Here is a 20,391-nt window from a genome sequence, read left to right as displayed (position 1 = left end):
CCAACAGAACTCTGCAAAGGATTGCAGGACTGCTTTGAGTCCACGGACTGGGATGTGCTGTGTGGACCACATGGGGAGGACATCAACAGCAGGACGGACTGTATAACAGAATACATCAAATTCTGTGAACACACCACCGTACCATCCCGGACTGGACACTGCTTCCCCAACAACAAGCCGTGGATCACCAGTGACCTGAACGTTATTCTTAATAAGAAGAAAGCAGCCTTCAGGTCTGGGGACAGGGACGAGCTCAGGAGAGTGCAGCGCCACCTGAAGGAGAAGATGAGAGAGTGCAAGGACTCCTACAGGAGGAAGCTGGAGGCCAAACTCCAGCAGAACAACGTGAGGGAGGTGTGGACCGGTATGAAGGAGATTACTGGGTTCAAGGGGAGAGAGAGACAATCAGGGGGCTCCCTGGAGAGGTCCAATGAACTAAACTGTTTCTTCAACAGGTTTAGTTCACCGCCCTCATCTGTCTCCTCCACACCTTACACCTCCCAAACACCTCTGCTGCCCCCTCACCCCCTGCTGCCTCCCCCATCCCCCTCTGCCCCCCCTGGTGAGCTGCATAGAGTCCTCAATCTCAAAGGGCTCTTCCTCCATCGGCACCATGATCCCCCCCCCCCTCTCTCTCTCTGTGACGACTGGCCAGGTTAGGAGACAGCTGGAGAGACTCCACCAGCGCAAGGCTGCAGGACCTGACGGCATCAGCCCCGGGGTCCTGAAGACCTGCGCCGTCCAGCTGGCTGCACTTTCTCCAAAAGATTCCTCCAGCTCCGCTGTCACAAGGACAGATACAGGAGATCATTCCTGATACAGGAGATCATTCCTGCCGACCGCAATAAGACTGTACAATAACTCACCTCTGGCAAAATCCATCACACAACAATAACACTGTTGTCTGTGTTTCTTGGTTGTTTGTATATAATATATATAAATATATATACTGTACTGTATATACTGTGCATTTGATATTTTATATGTTTTACTGCTATTTTACTGCTATTTTATTGCTTTTCTATTATTCTATTATTATCTTATTGCTTCCTGTATGCTGCTGTAGCGGAAAAAATTCCCCTCGGGGATGAATAAAGTAACTACCGAACCTAACCTAACAAAGTTTAACATCCAAACTGGTAGCAAACGTGCCTTAATGATTTTCAGGATTATCTCCTTAATTATGCATATTCATTCACATTTTATGAAAACGCAGCAAATAGCATCAACTCAATCTCATATTAATTTATGAATGGTTTTGAGCTGCAGGTGAGCAAAAAAAAAAAAGGCAAAAATTCTGCAAGTGTGATTGCTGCTTTACAGAAACCAGCAATCACACCAATGATAATTGCTTATTATGGAGATTTCATTAATTAACTGGATGCAATTTTATTCAACATAGTCAGTAAGATATTCTTCATAGAGAAATATTTCTATAAAATCATCAGCAGCACAATTTTAGCTTTTCATTCATTTTCATTTCAGTTCTATGTAATATCAGAAACTAGGAGCACAGTCAGCCAATCAATCAGTTTTATCAATTCATTAAGTTTCTTATTAACACTACTGTCACATTTTCAGCTTTATAATTTATTTAAACAGTTCTGTCACCCAAGCTGAACCTCATTTTAATGAGCGTCATGTCTGTTCCTGCGACTGTAACCTGCTGCTCCCTCAGGACACAAACACTCAAATTAAACAACAGCAGAACAATAAGTGCACACAAGTTACCCACACGTAATCGGCTTAAAACATGAAAGGAGGGAGGGGGAGGGGGGATTCGTCAATAAATTGTGATAACAGCTGAATTCTCAGTGCATCAACATGTGAGTGAATCTCATTGTGCTCCTGTACACAGTGCAGCTCTTTTTACACTGCAGTGGATTTCGGTGGGGAAACATGATTCCACACTGCCATCTTGTGGTGACACCAAGTAGTGCGTGCTCTGCTGGCTGTGTCAGGAGAAAATGTTATGGTGGTTTTTTACAAGGTTAAAAAGGTGTTTACAGAATTAGCTGTGTGGAAACGTCACACTTTTTACTCTCTAATGCTAAAACCAGCCATGCGGATCTCTAAAAGGTTATTGATAAGCGTAGATGCAAATTAAACAAGCGGCCAGTGTGGCATGCCTCAAGATAAAACATATTCTTATGGATACCTACATAGAAATCTATAGAATCAATTCACTGCATGCTTTCAAAAAGGTCTCATCAATTTTATGTTAGTAATCTCAATAACTTCAGGCGTTTATCTGTTCGGTTAGATTGCAATTACTCGTAGCCTCTAAATCCTGCTGCTGTCCGTTTGATGAGACCACTATTGATAATCCATGGACTGTAGCACACTCTATCTCACATTCCTGTGATACGTTTCCGCTGAGACAAATGGTGCATTGGTCTCTCATTGGTCGCACGGCACACCCTTGAATCTGAGATCTGTTTCGATGCTGCGATAACGTTCCACCTCTGTGTGCTCCTTCAAACCAGATTCAGACTTGAAGTCCTGCTGTGAGGGTAACAGGCTCCGCAACATGACTCATCTTATCATCTTTTACACTGATGTTTTCACAGAGTCAAACAGGCACGATGCAGATACACGCTGACTGAAATAAAGATGGCTGAGGTGCTGCGAGACCACTGATTGCTGGAGTGTCTTCTTTAGAGAAGTGTGGCTTTTTAAGATGCCAGTTTGTACATATTTGATTATGGCGTGTGATGGATGATTCATTAGCAACTGGGTTTCAGATGAGTTCTCTTGTGTAAAATTGAAATCATGCCTTTTAAAACTAAATCTGATGTCCCCTCATCCACACTGAAAGGCTCAGTCTTCAGATTGCTATTAGCACGCCAAGCTGACAGATCACTGACAAGACCTGATATTTTAGGAAATACATGACATTTAAAAGTTCTGTCTCAATCTCAAACCGTCTGATTGTATCTAGAAAATGCATTTCATTTCATTTTTACACATCGGTACAGCGCCAGTTAAAAGTCATTCACATAACACAATTTGTTTTATTTCATTATTTCAGTGTCTTCGGTGTGCAGGACAACGGTGTGCTTTGTTTCATGTTGCTAGTGTCTTCGCTTGTAGCTTCAACGTCGTCGCCGCTGTCTTTTTTGATCAACCTTAAACATGAGATTTAAAATGTCTCCTGAGGATCCACCAGCGGATGGTAAAAGATGCACAGCTGTTTATTTATGTTCATTACAACATGCTGTTTTCCGGCTACTTTGCATGCATTTAATCTGAATGATGAATTTGAATAATCTGACTGCAGGTTTTTTATGTTATGTTGAAACAAGAACGGCGGCACAATGGTGCAGTGGTTAGCATTGGTCGCCTCACAGCAAAACAAATTCTGTGCGGAGTTTCCATGTTCTCCCTGTGCCTGCGTGGGTTCTCTCCGAGTACTCCGGCTTCCTCCCACCGTCCAAAAACACGAGTCTCAGGTTAGTTGGTGGTTCTAGAAAATGCCCTTAGGTGTGAATGAGAGTGTGAATGGTGTTTGTTTCCGTCTGTCTCTATGTGGCCCTGTGATGGACTGGTGACCTGTCCAGGGTGTACCCTGCCTTCGCCCTAAGTGAGCTGGGATAGGCTCCAGCCCCCCGTGACCATGTTCAGGATAAAGCGGGTATAAATAATGGATGAATGGATGAAACAAGAACATCTACAGCCTTGACCCCAAACCTGCTAGATGAATGCTGCACAGAGCACAACACAGGAGTGCAGACATATGGACTGTGTTTCGATCCTAAACAATAAAAGAGGCCCAAAATAATTGGATTTTGTTTCATACAGAGTTAGAAGTGGGCGTACAAATCAAGCTAAATGTGGACCGGGCAGAATGTCAGACATGACTGTCAAGAGAGGTGTGGTGTATTGTCTTTTGTGGCAGAGACTTCAAAGCGCTTCAGCCTGAAGGTAGTTGGCTCTTGTCATTGTGGCAACCGCAACATATGATTGGTGAGGCTGAAAAAGGACCAATCAGAGCCAAGCTGGCAGACACGACTCTGTGGAGACTCACGAGAAGAAAAGAGTTTGACTGGATCGGATTTTTGATCTTCGGAGCCACAACTCAGTTTTATCTCTGCAAAGTGTTGCTATTCTATGATGACTGTGACCTGTATATAAGCCGTCTCAGGCCTCTTCATGCTATTTCACAAAAACTGCAATATTCAACTGGTGTGGACACTATCAGTATACAGTACACTGAGAGGGTCTGATAAAAAAAAAAACAACAGAGTCTGTCTCACCACTGGACAGCCCATTTATGATCAAAGAAACTCAACATAAAACGGAGAGAACTTGGGAAGGTCAAAATCTGCACCTTTGATACGCACCACATCCCACTCCTGATCTCTTTTTAAAGGGATTTCTGGATTCAAAGAGATTGATTCAACTGTGGATGAGGATTTACAGTGTGAGGATTATGCACACTTCTACTGGAAAAATTAGGACGCCATTATTTCCATTCCTGTCTTTAGCCGGGGAACACAGAGGTACTGACTCAAGGTCAGGCAGTCTAATCCATTCCATCTACGCTATTATTCATCCACAGAGGAAAATATAATCACACCACATTGGTTATGACATTTGTTTGTGTTAATATATTTAAATGTATGTGTGAGCAGAGGTGCTTAATGTAATAAGAGTTCTTTTGTCTCCCTGTTTGGATTTATGTATTTATCATGTAAGTTGAGTAAAAGCGTTAGAACACATTGTGCACATTTATTATGTGAAACAACTTATTGTTTTGTTTTGGTGGAGCAGGACAGCATAATGAATGCAAGAAACAGCAGTGGTGGAATGCTATTAGGTACATTTACTCAAGTATTGTACTTAATTTGAGGTATTTGTACTTTGAGTATTGACATTTTTAAAACTTTATACTTGTACTGATTATACCCCACTAAATCTAAAAGGTGAATATTGTTTTTTACTCCTCTACATGTGCTAAACAGCCTTAGTTACTTTTCAGATTAGAGTTTTTCAAACCCTTTCTGTCCAGTGAAAACTATGTATCTATCACCAAATCTGGTGAATTTCAATTTGGATTTTTCTGATAAACTGAAGGATTAAATGTTTTTTCATATACAGTGGGAAAAAAAATACTTTTTGAGCCAAACAAACAGTTTTAAAACCCACTTGGATTCACAGGAAAATGCATTGTTTTTCTGAGTTTGTTGACTTTTTAGAGATACATGGTTCTTACAGAGTAGAAACTATATAAACATATGATCCTATAGAATATGATGCATTACTGCAGAGTAAATTAACAAAGAGTTCATAAAGTATTTATATAAGCATAACCAAAACTATGTGACTAAACTGCACATTAATTCAACAGTAATATTAATCCAAAAACATCATATTTAGTTTAAAACTCTGAAAGGGAGCATTTACTGCAGGGTGTACTTTTACTTTTTATACTTTAAGTATTTTTTTTCTGGTAATACTGACATACTTTTACTTAAATAAGGTTTTAAATGGAGGACTTTACCTTGTAGTGAAGAATTTTCACAGTATTAGTGTCTGTACTTTTACTCAAGGATCGAAATACTTCTTCCACCATGGGGACACAGTACACTTTGCTTGTATAAGGTCAATCAAGTTGAATAACAACACAAGCAACTACACAAGTTAGTCCTTCCAGAGTGGAAAGAGTTGCAACATTTCTTTTTTCATCATCTTAATAAAGAGGAAACATTTCATAGTTTACCCACATTCTGTACTTCTGAGGAATTAAATCATTTTTAAAAATGTGTTATTTTTGTTTCCACATGGGACCTGCCAAAGACCACAGTGTCCTGGTATGACTTTAAAAGAGAGCATCGTGTGGACTTCACCCATTAAAAGTAATCGGTGGGATTTTAGATCATCTTCTCACTCTGTATCCTGCTGAGTCAGAGCTAATACAGCTGTAGGGAATTAACACTCACTCCCCCACCCAGACACACACACACACACACACACACACACACACACTCCCCCCCTGGGACACAGCTGCCCTCACATCTGCATCACACAAACACACACATTTGCTTGTCTGCAGGCGAGCTAGTCAAACCCACTGCACTCCTAGTTTAAATTTTGGACAATTATCACATTTTCAAACCACTTTGCTGAAGTAGGATGCCATCGTCACACACTAATGCATCATGCCCCAATGCCCAAAATGCACAGAGTGTCAACAACACTCACATTAAATCTCTTTTTATTGCTATCATTCATATTCATACATCAAATAAACATGCATAGTGTTACTATTTATTTACAACAGGTTAAGTAAACGGATGCCTATATTAACATGGTACTACGGTATATAAATACATTTCACGTGAAGGTGTCCCAGGAACTTTGAGGTTGGTAGCGAGCATCGGCTGGAGGCTTTAAGTGACATGTTCCACAACAGGAAAAAGAAAAAGGGCCATTTCCTTGTTTTGTCTGTTGCTAAAAGTGGCTGAGAAGTTTCTCCAAAAATGTCACGGTGATTTTGCTCATATTGTCTCTTTCACACTTTCTTTGGGTGTTTGTAACCATCCAAAAATGCTCTTCGTTCGGACCAAACCAGCGCTGATAATAAAGCACTGAGTTGAAATTGTGGAGCCATCTTTGAGGACAATTTAATCTTTTGAAAGTGGCATTCTGTATGCATCCATACCGACAGGAAGCTTTAGTGGTTTCTCTTGTGGTTCTTTGGCTCCATATTGGCATTCATTTATTGTACTATTCACTGAGAAGACACTATCAAAATTACAACCGTGGTGCTATTTTGTATAAAACCTGACAGTCTGTGTTTCATCGCCTTTTCAACAGGTCAGTGCTTACCGACTTCAACACCGTCGCCGATCACTCATCCAAGTTTAAAAATATAAATATGGGAACAGAAGTTTGAGCATCCTGCACATTTGGACCCAGATGAGACCCCAAATTAAACAAAACTATTCACCTAATCCTGGCAAAAGCGTCAGTTTAGCATTTTATGATGACTCTTCATCATGTTAAACCAAAACTAAATCAAAAGAAGAAAAAACAAAAGTTACAGTTAATAATCATGCAGGAAGAATTAAAAACAAAAGAAAATTTTACTTTTCTATCATCATCAGGCAAAAAGAGCAATCAAAAAGTTTGGAAATTGATGGCATATTCGAAAATGGACTAAAACATCAGAGTCAATGAAGCTAAAATAAGTCAATGAAGCATACATATATAGACTAAGGTCATTATTACACATTGAAAGCTGGTTCTTAGAAATGGAACCTGCGAGACTTGCATTGCGGCTAAATGGACTGTTAAATTCTGGTTTAATTTCAAATGAGTGACGGTATGTCACAGCAATACTGAATACAGCAATAAATAAACATGCATCTCTGTTGTTCAACTGAATCCTGTTTTTCTGTCTGGAGAATGAAGTGTAATGTTCATCTGCTCACTGACTGCATGCTATTTGAGAATTCTCAAATTAATAACAAACATGATATTAACATTTGGAAATGTACTTAAAATCTCAGAGGAACTAAAGGGAAACCAAGAGGAACAGTTAAATTAAACTGGAATCTTTGGTTCTTTGGTTCACATCACTGGTAGCGAACGTACTGTATCACCTGAACTGAAACACTCAATACTCACAAAGCAGAAGGTGACGACAGTGTAAAGAACTGAGGAGAGTTGCCAAACCTCAACAATAGCATATCCACGCATTTCATCCATTTGGATAATACACAGATGACGACATCCTCTTGAAATATTTTGGCCATTTCATTCCTATTCATATCACAATGTCTAACACATCTAGGTCTGACTACTGCTTTATGTATTACAAAAGCACAGTGAGAAACACTACAAGCAGCCCATAAGGAGAGAAATACTCCATATATATGTATATCACAATAATATGGTTCCTGTCTGACCAGGTGTTGCTGTCCTGCATATCCACACCTGTCTGTTGCATCACGCCTGCTCAGTTAGTATGGAGGCCCAAGCGCTCCATATTAAATAAATAAATACAATAGAATGCAATAAAATATCACGCCAGTAAACAGAGATCTACAAATGATCCAATAAACTATGAGGTAATTTAACACCTTATTAAAGTTATGCTGTATTTATATGAGCTGTATTTTTTATTTCAATATCAGAAATATTATTTTAAAAATACCCTTTTGTATGGGACTTTTAAGTATGACACTTAAACTTCAAGTTGTGTATTTCATAAAGTTACTTATCATATTGTAGCTGCTGGATTGGATGGAGATTTGTTTTAGAATATAGAGTAGCTAAATCACGTGATCACAACCTCTCCTGGCAGCCTTGCCCACTGCCAACTAGCTAGCTTGGTCCCAATGTCGATAGGAACTAACAAAAACGGCTTTTTAGTCTCAACAGACGTTTTTCTTTTAAGAACATTTTTAAGATCATAACACTGCTGAGGTAACGAATTAGTCAGCAAGCTAATACAGCTAACTCTGGCTGCTCATTTTGATATTAAATAATAATCTAGGCTCATAAACTACTTTAGCTTGTCACCTGCCGATCTTAATGTAACCTGGTAAAACTAAATTAAGAAAGGTTCCTTTCCATATCTTTACACTATGTTTATCTGTAGCAGAAACTACTTATCTTAATTGAAATTCAGAGGCTGGGGGGATTAATTGGCCAAAAGGTGAGGTGGGCAGGCACCGGTGACAAATCCATCATCAATAAAATGTGACGTACAAAACAAGGACAAGAAATTCTATATCAAAATAAAAATAATAGAATGAAATAAAGACTTTTTAAATATTTGATTATAATGAATTGAGTTTAAATGACTGCTTATATTTATTGGTTCAGTTATATACTTTGCTCGATTTATTAACATGAATATAAATTGTGTTATGCACTATATATTAATTTAATATGGACCCCTTTGGAGTTCCATACATCTTGGGATTCATGGTGCCTCTTTTGCTAAACAGATTTATATGATGACAAGTGCCATAAAACTGTTTGTCGTGGTCAGATTTCCAGAATGCAACTGAAGGGATCAAAGGCCTTATAGCGTCATTGAAAAAAAGGTAAACTGCAGGCAAAGAGAAACAGTACTGTTCAGTGAATTAAACATAACTCACAGAAGGACACAGAAGAAAGGGAGGTTTCAACAGCGAGCAGAACTGATCGTCCTTTGGAGACTGCAGTTATTTTTTCACTTCCCTCGTCTGTCTTTTTCACCTCTTCTGCAATCCGTTATTTTTCCTATTTCACTCTAAATGTTGTATCTGCAAGCAGAAATGGAAGATGAAGTTGTAAAATATCAACGATCAATCCATCACAACAGAGAATCAAAGAGGAATTGGAATCTGCTCTCAACCAACAGTGCTGGTGAATTCTGTCATAAAGCCTTACATTACAGCTCCATCTTAAAATGAAATCACTACAGACCCAGTGGCAATTTTATGTTAAATCTGTGTATCAAATCACACCATGTGAGGATCAGGAAGGTCTATTTTTAGCAAAACTAACTCAATGAAATTGAAAGCAATGACTCACTTGGAGAAGTATTAATATTTAAAATGGAGCTGCCATCATAAGCCTTACTTTTTCATCAAATACAACCCTATATGCTGCTTTGCTCATAAATCCAAACGTAGAAATTGTACACACTCATCTCAGAACACACACCTCAATAACACTTACAGTACATACATACAGTAAAATACACTTCTTGTCTACATACACTCTCTGTCTCACTCTCCGGGACACCTGCTGCACTCGAGATGGTGCTAAAAGTACAGATAATATGTCCAGTAGAGCAGGTTGACCATGACAAAAGACAGGGGGAAGGAGACTCTGGAGTAGTTGTCTATGTGGTGGGGGTTCTCCACATGACAGAAGTTTAAAGAGCGGAGGATTTTGCGGAGGGTGGCGAGAGCGGTGAGGCACCAGTGGGTGGGCTGTGGAGGCGCCGCCTCGGGTTTGGGCTCGCTGCCTGAGGGGCTGGAGGGTCTGACAGTTAGTTCTGTGGAGGCGGGGTCCGGGGTAGGAGTCGCGGCAGTCTCTTTGCGTCTCTTGGCCCGGTTGCAGTGAGTGGAGATGGTGGTGATGATGCCATTCATTTCGTCGTCGAATTCGTGCATGTGGTGGCCATACTGTAAAGGAGTGAGAGAAAAAGAAGAATGAGATATGAACATGAGATGAAAACATGATCCAGATAAATGTGAGAACTTGTAGGGGTGTTCAACTTACCCCAAAGTGTTTGGTGACATGAGAATGATGATAATCACAGCGAACACCACGATGAACACAATGACTGTGACTACAACAACAGCAACAACCACAGCAACGACCACAGCAATTAATAATGCAGTACAGGTATGAGGGTCTCACCATGAGCATGTGTGCATCACTGTGGGTGAGAGTGCAGAAGTGGGCCACAGCGTACTCAATGAGCGCTCCAAAGATAAAACTGAAGCAGATTCCCAAGTACACATCGATGGCCTTGATGAAGCAGTTGGCATTGGGCAGCGATGTCCGGGCTCCCATCATCAGAGTGGTCATGGTCAGTACGGTGGTCACTCCTGGCATAGAAAACACAGAGACATTGGTTGGGTTCGGACTCTTTGATTAAAGACTTGAATCAAACCCACACAGTCCTGGAAATCTTTGTCAATCTCAATCGATAGTAACAAAAAGGATGTTTTTTTGATTTTTCATAATTTAGCCTTGATATTTTCTTGGTTAGTCACTGATATTGCAATAAATGGAGAAAAGACTTGCATACACTTGCCCAATAAATTACTCAGTGAACAATGTTCTGTGTGTTTTCTGTAAGAAATATGTTTCAGTTGTGCTCATGTTAATTAAAAAAGATGTCACCCATGGCCACAGTGCATCTCATGTTTCTAATAGTTTTTTGGCAACTATAGAAGTCTATGGCACAAAGGTATAGGCCATAATAAAGATTTGGCTTCACAGAGGATACTTGTTAATAGATGAAGTTAATAGTGAGTTTTCATTTGATGTTTTTTATGTGCACGTTCAGTTGGTGCCTAAAAACACCTATAACTTGAAAAACCTTACTTTAGTGAAGAAGAGTTCCTGTTGATAAAAACAAAACTTAAATATTCATTGAAGTTTCAATGAAGGGAGCCTTAAAGTAGCATTGTTTTCTATTTCGGTTTCCACCATTTGAGGTTTGACTTCAGGACTTATTATTAATTACATAATCTTGTGTGTCTTTGTTTTCTACGATCTCCAATAAAAAAAAAAAAACATCACCCAACTAGTTATTTTATAGTAAACTCCTGATATTTGCATAAGAGTAGTGGATGTAAACAATCATTAAGTAATTAAAAAATCATTACAATATATGCAGAATTATTGGTATAGGTGTTGTTTGTTGACATCATTATCTTTTGAAAATCACACAGATACGATGGAACTGTTTAATTTTTGTTAAAAAAAAAAAAAAAGAAGCTGCTAACGGCACTATCCAGAAGAGGAATCATACAAGCTCTGTCTTGCAGCTGGAGATATTTCACACCATGTTGCACATCCTGCTCATAATTCAAAGTTTGGCCTTCAGTACAATAATCCTGCTGGTGACCTCAGTATGCAGTGAATATGACCATTAAATAATGTGTCCTCGTCTGGGGTTATTCATGTATCCTTCAAATTCAAATGGAGCCGCATTGACACAAGAAACACGCAAAGGCAACTAAGATCATCTACATTAACCACATCAGAAATTCCCTTTACATCCTAGGCTGTGTGTTTTGAGAATTTAGTGTTGAGCCCCCTGGAGGAGTGGTGGCTCTAATCCAATGGAGTATCTATATTTGGCTGTTCCCATTAGATAACACCAGTGTCAGAGATGCTCTTCTCAAGCCTTCGCCCTCTAAAATCAAAGCCAAACAAACACTTGTGCTCACTGAAGGGAACCAAAAGCCAAAATATCAACATAATGGTAAACAAATACTGAGAAAAATATAGGGTGCAATAATCTCATATAAACAGTACACTTTGGCTGTAATAACATTCATCACCTACAGTCATATGAAAAGTAATTACATGTCATTGAAATTGTTAGCTTTTTTTTTTTTTACATATCTGGGAAACCAGATATGTGCCTCCAGATACAATTGATATGCTCACACAAATGACCTGTAAGATTGACATCTATGTGGTCATTTTTATAATTTGAATACATGAAATAAATAAAAAACAGATCAGTCACACGGAAAAAAGTAAGAACACATTCATCACACCTTCAAATCCATGAAATTGGATGTAGGGGTTTTAGATTAGGCTCCAATGATTAGAACCTACTTAAGGAGTGACTATTGGACCTTATCTTATTTAAACGACATTGCTATTGTAGTGTGTGGTGTCATCATGACAAGATCTAAAGGGTTTTCTGAGTCTGGCATGGGATTTAAAAAGATCAAGCCGACTGCCAATTGGTCCAAGACTGCCGGCCCTAGCAAATTCATCCCAAGAGCAGACTGCTTGCTGCAAAAAGAAGTCTCCAAGAACCCCCAAATCTAATCGTAGCATCTGTGTGTTTCTAAAGTCAGAAAGAGACAAATTTGAAGACCACGGGAGGCGTGCCAGGAAACAGCCTTCGCTGTCCATAAAGTAAATCAGAGCAAAACTATAGCTTGTCAATACATATCTAAGCAAAGATGAGGTGTTTTGGATTAACGTGCTCTGACAGACAAATCAAAGATAGAGTTGTTAGTCTGCAGCAACAGTAACAGTAAGCATGTTGAACCACATACCAACTGAGGCATGGTGGTGGAAGTATCATGGTTTGGGGTTGCCGCTCAGCCTCAGGGGCTTGGAAGTTCGCAGTCATTGACTCAACTATGAATTCTGCATTATATCAAAGAAGATAATTTGAGGCCATGTGTCTAAAAGTAGAGGCTGAAACACAAGTGGACCTTTAGACAGGATAGTGATCCGGAGCACACCAGCAAATCCAGCCAAAGAATTTCTCAGGAAAGAAAAAAGGAGGGTTATGGAACGACCGAGTTAAGAAAAACAAGCCCAGACTTGCATTCCATTGAAATGTTACAGGGGGATTTGAAACCTACATGCAAGAAAACTCTCAAACACCGTGCAACTGAATGAATTTTGCATGAAAAAGTTTGTCAAAAAATTTCCGCAAGCAGATATCAGACACTGTTAGACATCTATACAAAACGCCTTCAAGGAGTTGCTTCTAGCTTCTGATGCCAAGGGTGTACTTACTTTTTCCACAGAAGGATATTACATCTGCTGATATTTTGGTTGCTAAATTTCCTTGTGTTTGGTTTCAAGTATATGTAGCCACTTGTTTCAAAGAGGACCAAATGTTTGCTTGCCGAAATAGGTCAAAAAGGCCCACAATTTTCCCAGGATGCCTTATGTTTTCACAAATATCATTTGCTGAGGAAGAAACATTTTCACATCTGACTGATTAAAAAAAGAGACTTTTTCCCATACCAATACAAATACGTGCTGGAACAGAGGACAGGGAAATCCAGAAGGAAACCCACGAGAGGACCACGAGCAGGCTGGAGGGGACGTAAGTCTCCAGGATGAAGTACAGAATGCTCCGCTTCAGCTGAAAGTGAAAGACCAGCCTGGGGTAATTGCCTATAGGAAGAAGGATAAAAGTCAATCAATAATTTGTGGTGTGAATTTGAAATCAGTGAAGATTAATATTTGACAGTACATCACTGCTGTTTAACCATCAGTACAGCCCTGGTGCTATTACCAGTTTCATAGATGGCCTCGGAGACAGATGTGTAGTGGTCTTCGACTGTGTACTGAGCCAGCTGGAGAGTGTCTAAACCACTGACAGACTCGTTTCCTCTGGTCCAGTAGAACATTACATCATTGATGTTGTAGCCCCCTGCAGAGAAGAAAGATGAAGAAAAATGGTTCTATGTCAACAATGGATTAAATGAGTATTCATGAAAAGTAGAATGTTTTGGTTTGGGTCTGCTAAAAGGAGAGTGAATGTGTTTCCTGCCAACTGTTTGCTCACACGTTCACTATTAAACTTTACTGGGTGATAATAATCTGTCAGCATTATATAGTACATAAAACACACCACCTGTTACCTTTTCTTCCTCTGGAACAGTTTGTGGTCCAGCAATATGAGAAATAACAGCTCGGCAGATGCTCAGTTACCCGTTGGATGACCAACACACCACAGCATACATCCATGTACAGGTGAGAATATGGCTGACACATTACTGCTATAATTTTCAATTCATAAAGATTATGATTATAACATAGACAATATATTAGTTGCCTTTTAGGTTTTTTTTCCAAACAGCTGGGAATGTAAATTGCTAAAGTCATGCTTTGGACTGATCTGGTTTCAGCAGAGTTGTTTGGGATTGCACCTCATAGTGGGGGGTACATTCTCCTTAATGCTAAATATCAGCACAAGAGAGAAGCATTTGGCACGAATGAAAGGGAATATGGAAGCACCTTTAAAAAGCTAGTTTAAGACCCTAAATTGCCCTGGAGAAGCAACAACTCAGAAGGTCTTTACAGAGAAACACTTAAATATATCTACTGTTAAAACAACTCATGAATTTGACATAGAGATGTAATCCAATACTGTTGTTATTACTGTTATCCAACAGGAATTTCTAATGGAAATGCATTTGTGGTGTGTGTTCAGTTCTTCAAAGACGACAGCAAAAGAGTGAGGGGGAAAAAAGTCCTAGTGTGGAGCTTCACTCGAACCATAACAAACCAATCGTATATTGTACGTAGCCCAAGAGAGCTGAGATAACCCAAATAAAACTTAAAAGAAGGCATGCAAAATGAAAATGATCAAAGATACTGTGGTTTAGGTTGGTAGTGCTTTTGAGAAGAGCCATGTAACAATGTGTAATAATTCCAGTTTGTAAGATCTAGTGTGGTGTTGAGATTTGTTCAAGGCAAAAAGGTACGATTAACAAGGCTTAACTGCATTGGTGCATTTTCCTAATTTATCTGCAGAGGGAGCAAGAGAATAAGAAAAGTAAAAGGACATGCTGTTGGCTAAAGCTGGAATACACCTGTGTAATATGCTGTGCATGAAATGCTCATTAATTTTCTCTTGCTCACCGCATTCAAACCCATATGGAGTGATGTATTATTGACCAGAGCCATGATACCGCGGGCAAAGTTCCCTAATGAAGAGCGGTGGGGACTTTTGTGCTGAGAGGTCCTGTACACTCACAGTTTTCTGTCTCGTTGTAATTCTCTTAGAATAACTCATTATTTTCCTGACCTGGTGTTACTTTACGAATTAAAAGACAGATGGGGAGTGACACACTGTGCAAAAGCATGGAGGTAAATTCAGCCTCCCAGTGCCCCTTGGCCACTTGAAAGCAAGTATGCATATCCACGAACAGAATGGCAACACAATTTAAATTAAAGCAAAAATCACAAATGACTGATTCTGTCTTTTGACTCCTTTTGCTGTCAGAACACACTAAATATTTTATCGCAATCCCAATCTGAATGCCCCGCACCCTCCCAAACAACACTCAATCTAAAGCCCTCCCCTGTGCAGATGAGCCACTTTTGGCATGGCATCAAAAGAAATAAATCCTTGAATATACATCTTCATAAAGAGACACGGAGACGGAGCAAAAAGGAGGTAGATATTGAATTCGAGGAGGACAGCAGGGGAGAGAGAAAACAGCAGAGATAGAGCAGCAGGATAAGAGGAAGAGATTGTAAGGGAGGGTGGAAGAAAGCGACAGGCAGAGTGAGAGTGAAAGATGCAGATCTGTAGTGTGGAATTATTGAAGCAGTAAAGGACGGATCCATCATCCTCTCAGTTACCTAACTTTAACCTCCAGATGTCTTTTTGTCTGCTAAGTGGCACCGGAGCTCAAGCTAAATGTTTTATTTGGCAACGAGGTCCTTGTGGGCTTCTGGCAGGAATCAGACTTAGCTTAGCCTGGCTGGCTGTCATTTAATAGCAAAGAGCAAAAAGCGACCTGGAAAGCAAAGACGGCAGATGAGCCAGGGAAGAGAGGGGAGGGGGTCGGGTGCCTTTTTCTTTTTCATCCTAGCATCTGTTCCCAGCCAAAAAAAAAAATCCATCTTGTCATGTAATTTAATTTTAATGATAATGCGCTGTAATTGTAAACACCAATAAAAATGTCTTATTTTATTGCAGGAAAATGTCAAGACATTTCAATACTTTCTGAGTCTGGTGGCAGAGCTTCTTAAAGTATAAAGTGAAAGTCGAAAGGATGTGTAGTAATGGGGGTGGGAGGGTGGGATGGGGTGGTGTGTGTTGGGGGGGGGGCAGGACTGACCCTTAAACTTTATGGATTTGTGGGAAAAGGGTGGCTATAAGAAGCATATTTGAATCAAACAGAATAGTTTGATATTAGTTTGGGAATACATTCTGATTCAGTGCATTAAAGGTACTTGTGATTTTGTTGTTGTTGTAATGCAGTACTCAGACCCTTTGCTGTGGCACTCCAAATTGTGGTCAGGTTTATCCTGTTCACTTTTGACCAGAATTTAACTGGAGTCTACCTGCAGCAACACTAATTGATTGGACAGACTTTAAAGAGGGAGACACCTGTGTAATTAAATGTACAACAATTCACTCTGCAAGTCAGGACAAATAAAAAGATGAGAAGTCCAATAAACTCTCCATAGACCAGATAGATACATTTCTGGCAAACATAGATCAGGGTACGGTTTTAAAACCACGTCAAAAGCTTTGAGAGGTCCTGGGAGCACAGTGGCCTCATTATGAAATGAAAGAAGTTTAAACTACAAAGATTAGAGTCCAACAGTTGACTGTTTAGCCAACTGTTGTCGGCAAGCAAGAAGAGTCTTCGTCAGGGAGGTGACCAAGAACCCAAAAGTTATTCTAACAGAGCTTCAGAAGTCCTCTGGAGACATCGGAAAGAGCCTACCAGAAAGACGGCGTTGTCGACAGCACCCCTGATCAATCAGGCCTCCATGGTAGAGCAGCAAGACGGAAGGAATTTCAAATAAGAGTCATGCAATAGCCTGCTTTTGTCAAACAGCATTTAAAGGACTGGAGGAAAAAATATTTGAAAATATTCAGACAAAACTCCAGGCTGTCTGTTGAACACCAGGAGCTGCTGGTGAAGCATGGTGGTGGAATCATCATGCTAATGGGTACTTCTCAGCAGCAGGGACAGGGAGATCAGTCAGAGTTGAAGGAGGGATGAATGTAGCGAAAAACAGAGAGGTCCTAGAGGAAAGCCAGCTCCTGAGTGACATAACCTTAGAATGGGGCAACTATTCACCTTTCAGTGCAACAATAACATAAGGCATACAGCTGAGATAACACTAGAGTAGCTTTGGGACAATGATTTACCTGTCCTTGAGTAGCCCAGCTAAACCCATACTTAAACCCCGGAGAAAAGACCTGACACCTGAAGATGGCACTTCACAGATTTCCATCCAATATGATGGATTTTAAGAAGATCTGCCAGGAGGAATGAGATACACTGCCCAAATCCAGCTGTGCAAAGCTTGTAGAGACTTACCAAGACGACTCAAAGGTATAACTGCTGCCAAGGGGGGTTCTAAAAAGCACACATAAAGCACATAATTTCCAAGCGCTGCCTCAGAGCTTCATGTTCATTTTCATTATAGTAATCAAATCCTGTATGACCGACAAACATACACAGCAGAATATTCCCTCATGACCAGAATTGCCTCCGTTTATGTCTGCATGTGTGACACAAGTATACAGTCTTACACACGCGCATACACACACACACACACACACACGCACGCACACGCACACGCACACACACACACACACACACACACACACACACACACACACACACACACACACACACACACACACACACACATGCACACACAAGCTGTGTAGAAGATGAGAGAAAGAGATCTGTTTGAACCCTTGGTTTGATCAGATTCACTTGAAATCACACTCACCCACCAACTCTCTGCCACAGCGTCAAGCACCACAGTTCAGATTTTGTTTTATATAGTAAGAAGTGTCCTTACAGCTCTCCAGTTGTAGTGTGCAGGTCTGCTTGTCCATGGGATACTTGGTCAGATCCATGTTGCAAGCCACAGTGGTGGTAATCCTAAAAAAATAGAAATGTTTTTGTTATTAAAGGGGAATTTCATGAAATACCTAGAGCAAATGCTTGCCATTTTGTCATGTGGAATCAGTTGGCTATATATTTATGTATGTGTATTTTGTGGAAACCGCTATTAACGATCCTGGATCCCCAAATATGTCGTGGAAATGCTTCTGAAATTCTTGACACCCAAAAAATACACATACACCTGGTGTCGTTGCAGAGAAATTATAGCATAAGTACAGTATTTCCTCATTGCAGTCTTGAAGAATATTTATACAGGCACAGCTTTTTATAATATAGAGAGACTTCAGGACTTTGTTTTTCAGATTTAAATAGCACAAAGTTTTCTGAACCTTAGATGATTTTGAAACAGAAGTCTTTCCACTGAACAGGTCAACCTTGCAGGGAAGAGAATTGTTTCAAATGGCTGACCTGGGCCTCTGGCTTTTGACCTCTTCATCTTACACACACTGACACATGCTGACTGGCCCAGATTGAGTCACAGACAGAAAGTCGCCTAAGGTCCTGAGACAAAGTCATCATTAACAGATCAATTATAGAAATAATTATGAATAAGTAAACATAAGAATAATGATAACTATACGTTTACAACGTATTACAAATATTACTTTGACATTTTATATATGAATACATATATACACAGATGATTTGGCAGTTCTTTTTTTTCTTAAGTGCATTGAAATCCTAAAATTATTAAATTTTGCACTTATTTTCAGAAATTATTATTAAAACTAATAGGAGTGTTTATCAATACAAAGCTGCTCTCAGCTTTCAACCAAGTCTCAGCTTATTTATTAAGGCCTCCTAAAACATTCAGCGGTGGCCTGAACAGATCGGAGCTCAATGCTTCCTCAGTGTGTTTCCAACTGTACTTTTGCTGGCCACTTGTGGTCCGATCCAGCCAGGTCGCATATGTCCGAATTGAAATAGCCAAATGGAAACAGCCTCAATGTCTGTTACGAGAGACCAGATGAGGCAGTAGATGCACTAGTTTGGATATGTATAATGATAAACTGATAAAACATAGTCTGTTCAAGTTACCCACACTAACTATGCAACATAAAAAAAGATCATGACATAATGAATTTAGCGTGAATGTGGCCCCGTGCTTAATGTACATGTTGCTGTAAAATCAAAGCTCGATTGAAAGCCTGAGTTTTAAATCCATGATTAAAAAAATATTTCATTAATTGAAATGATTCTAAATACACCAAACATGCTGTAAATTATTTCATGAAAACATTTAGATCAAGGGACCTCAATCAAAAATAATTATGTAAATCTTGTATTATTTATATCCTATATTCCATATATTTATACTGTTGACATGACTATAGGGAAATGTGATATCTTCTCAAAGCTTTTTTTCTCACAAGCGTCAGTCTATAGGGTCATTTAGTTTTACAACGAATAATGTCTTAATCATCTTACAATCATAACAGGGTGTGCATGAAGCTCTGATAAATAATGTGATGCAGCCATGACACATCCCTTCTGGAGGCCTTCTAATTCACTGCTTGAGGAAGAGCATTTCTGTCTGGACACTTAAGAATCACTACAGTCAGCACTTAAGAATTACACTTACCGTATTTCATATCTTTTATGCCAAGATTTTAAGCACTCCTTCTTCCTAAGATTTTTTTTTTTTACGCATAAGTCAAATTATTGGACCCTTATTGACCGATCTCTTAGAAGTTCTATAATTCAATGATGTTGAGTCGTACTCAGTGAAAGAGATGCTGATGTTGTGTGTAAAACGGATCTTGCTGAAATTTCAATACAACACCCAGCTGGAGCACACTGACTGACAAGAAAGAAGATGGAAGCTAATCAGCAGAAAATGCATGTAGGTAGTCTACCAAGCACTTTGACCTTGACACCAGTTTGCCACAAGCCTTTGTTTAATTAGCATCTCTCCTCTTTACTATACCGAAGTTCTGACTTCTGCTTTTATGATTATTTTTACACAAAAAATATGATCTGGACACTCCTAAACCAGAAGAATGGCATTGAGGATTTATTTTAAATCATCTTCAACCTTAATTGCTCAACGTTTGGCTACAGTCACCTCAGTACTTTCTCATGTATTCCCCCCCGGCACAGCACTGAAACATTTACCACAGCTGTCCTTTTTCCAATAACTCCTCACATTTCTCACTCTACCCTATCCTTTTTCACAGCCCCAATTCCCTGAGGTTGCCATCCCTCTCCTGACTGTCTTTTCTGGCTTGTTTTACTCCCTGCTTCTGTCCTCTGACTGTAAAATGCTACCGTC

At 39.7% G+C, this 20,391-nt stretch overlaps 1 protein-coding gene across 1 annotated transcript in view; it reads right to left on the bottom strand.

Annotated features, from left to right (window-relative positions):
• Nucleotides 1-6,200: 6,200 nt before the first annotated feature.
• Nucleotides 6,201-20,391, bottom strand: part of LOC138615970 (gamma-aminobutyric acid receptor subunit pi) — a 58,036-nt gene continuing 43,845 nt past the window's right edge. Inside the window, exons 6-10 of the mRNA XM_069689879.1 lie at nt 18,013-18,095; nt 13,742-13,879; nt 13,468-13,620; nt 10,369-10,559; nt 6,201-10,130 (exon numbers count right to left, since the gene is read on the bottom strand). Coding sequence (XP_069545980.1) covers nt 9,765-10,130; nt 10,369-10,559; nt 13,468-13,620; nt 13,742-13,879; nt 18,013-18,095 — 931 coding nt within the window. The 3' untranslated portion in view covers nt 6,201-9,764. The remainder of the gene's footprint in view (nt 10,131-10,368; nt 10,560-13,467; nt 13,621-13,741; nt 13,880-18,012; nt 18,096-20,391) is intronic.

The sequence above is a fragment of the Brachyistius frenatus genome, unplaced genomic scaffold (genome assembly GCF_029030835.1).
Source record: "Brachyistius frenatus isolate BFR_SWC_R1_liver_20210118 unplaced genomic scaffold, ASM2903083v1 Contig_8, whole genome shotgun sequence".
NCBI lineage: Eukaryota > Metazoa > Chordata > Actinopteri > Embiotocidae > Brachyistius > Brachyistius frenatus.
Note: the sequence above shows the minus strand (reverse complement) of the source record. Positions and strands in the feature narration are given on the sequence as shown.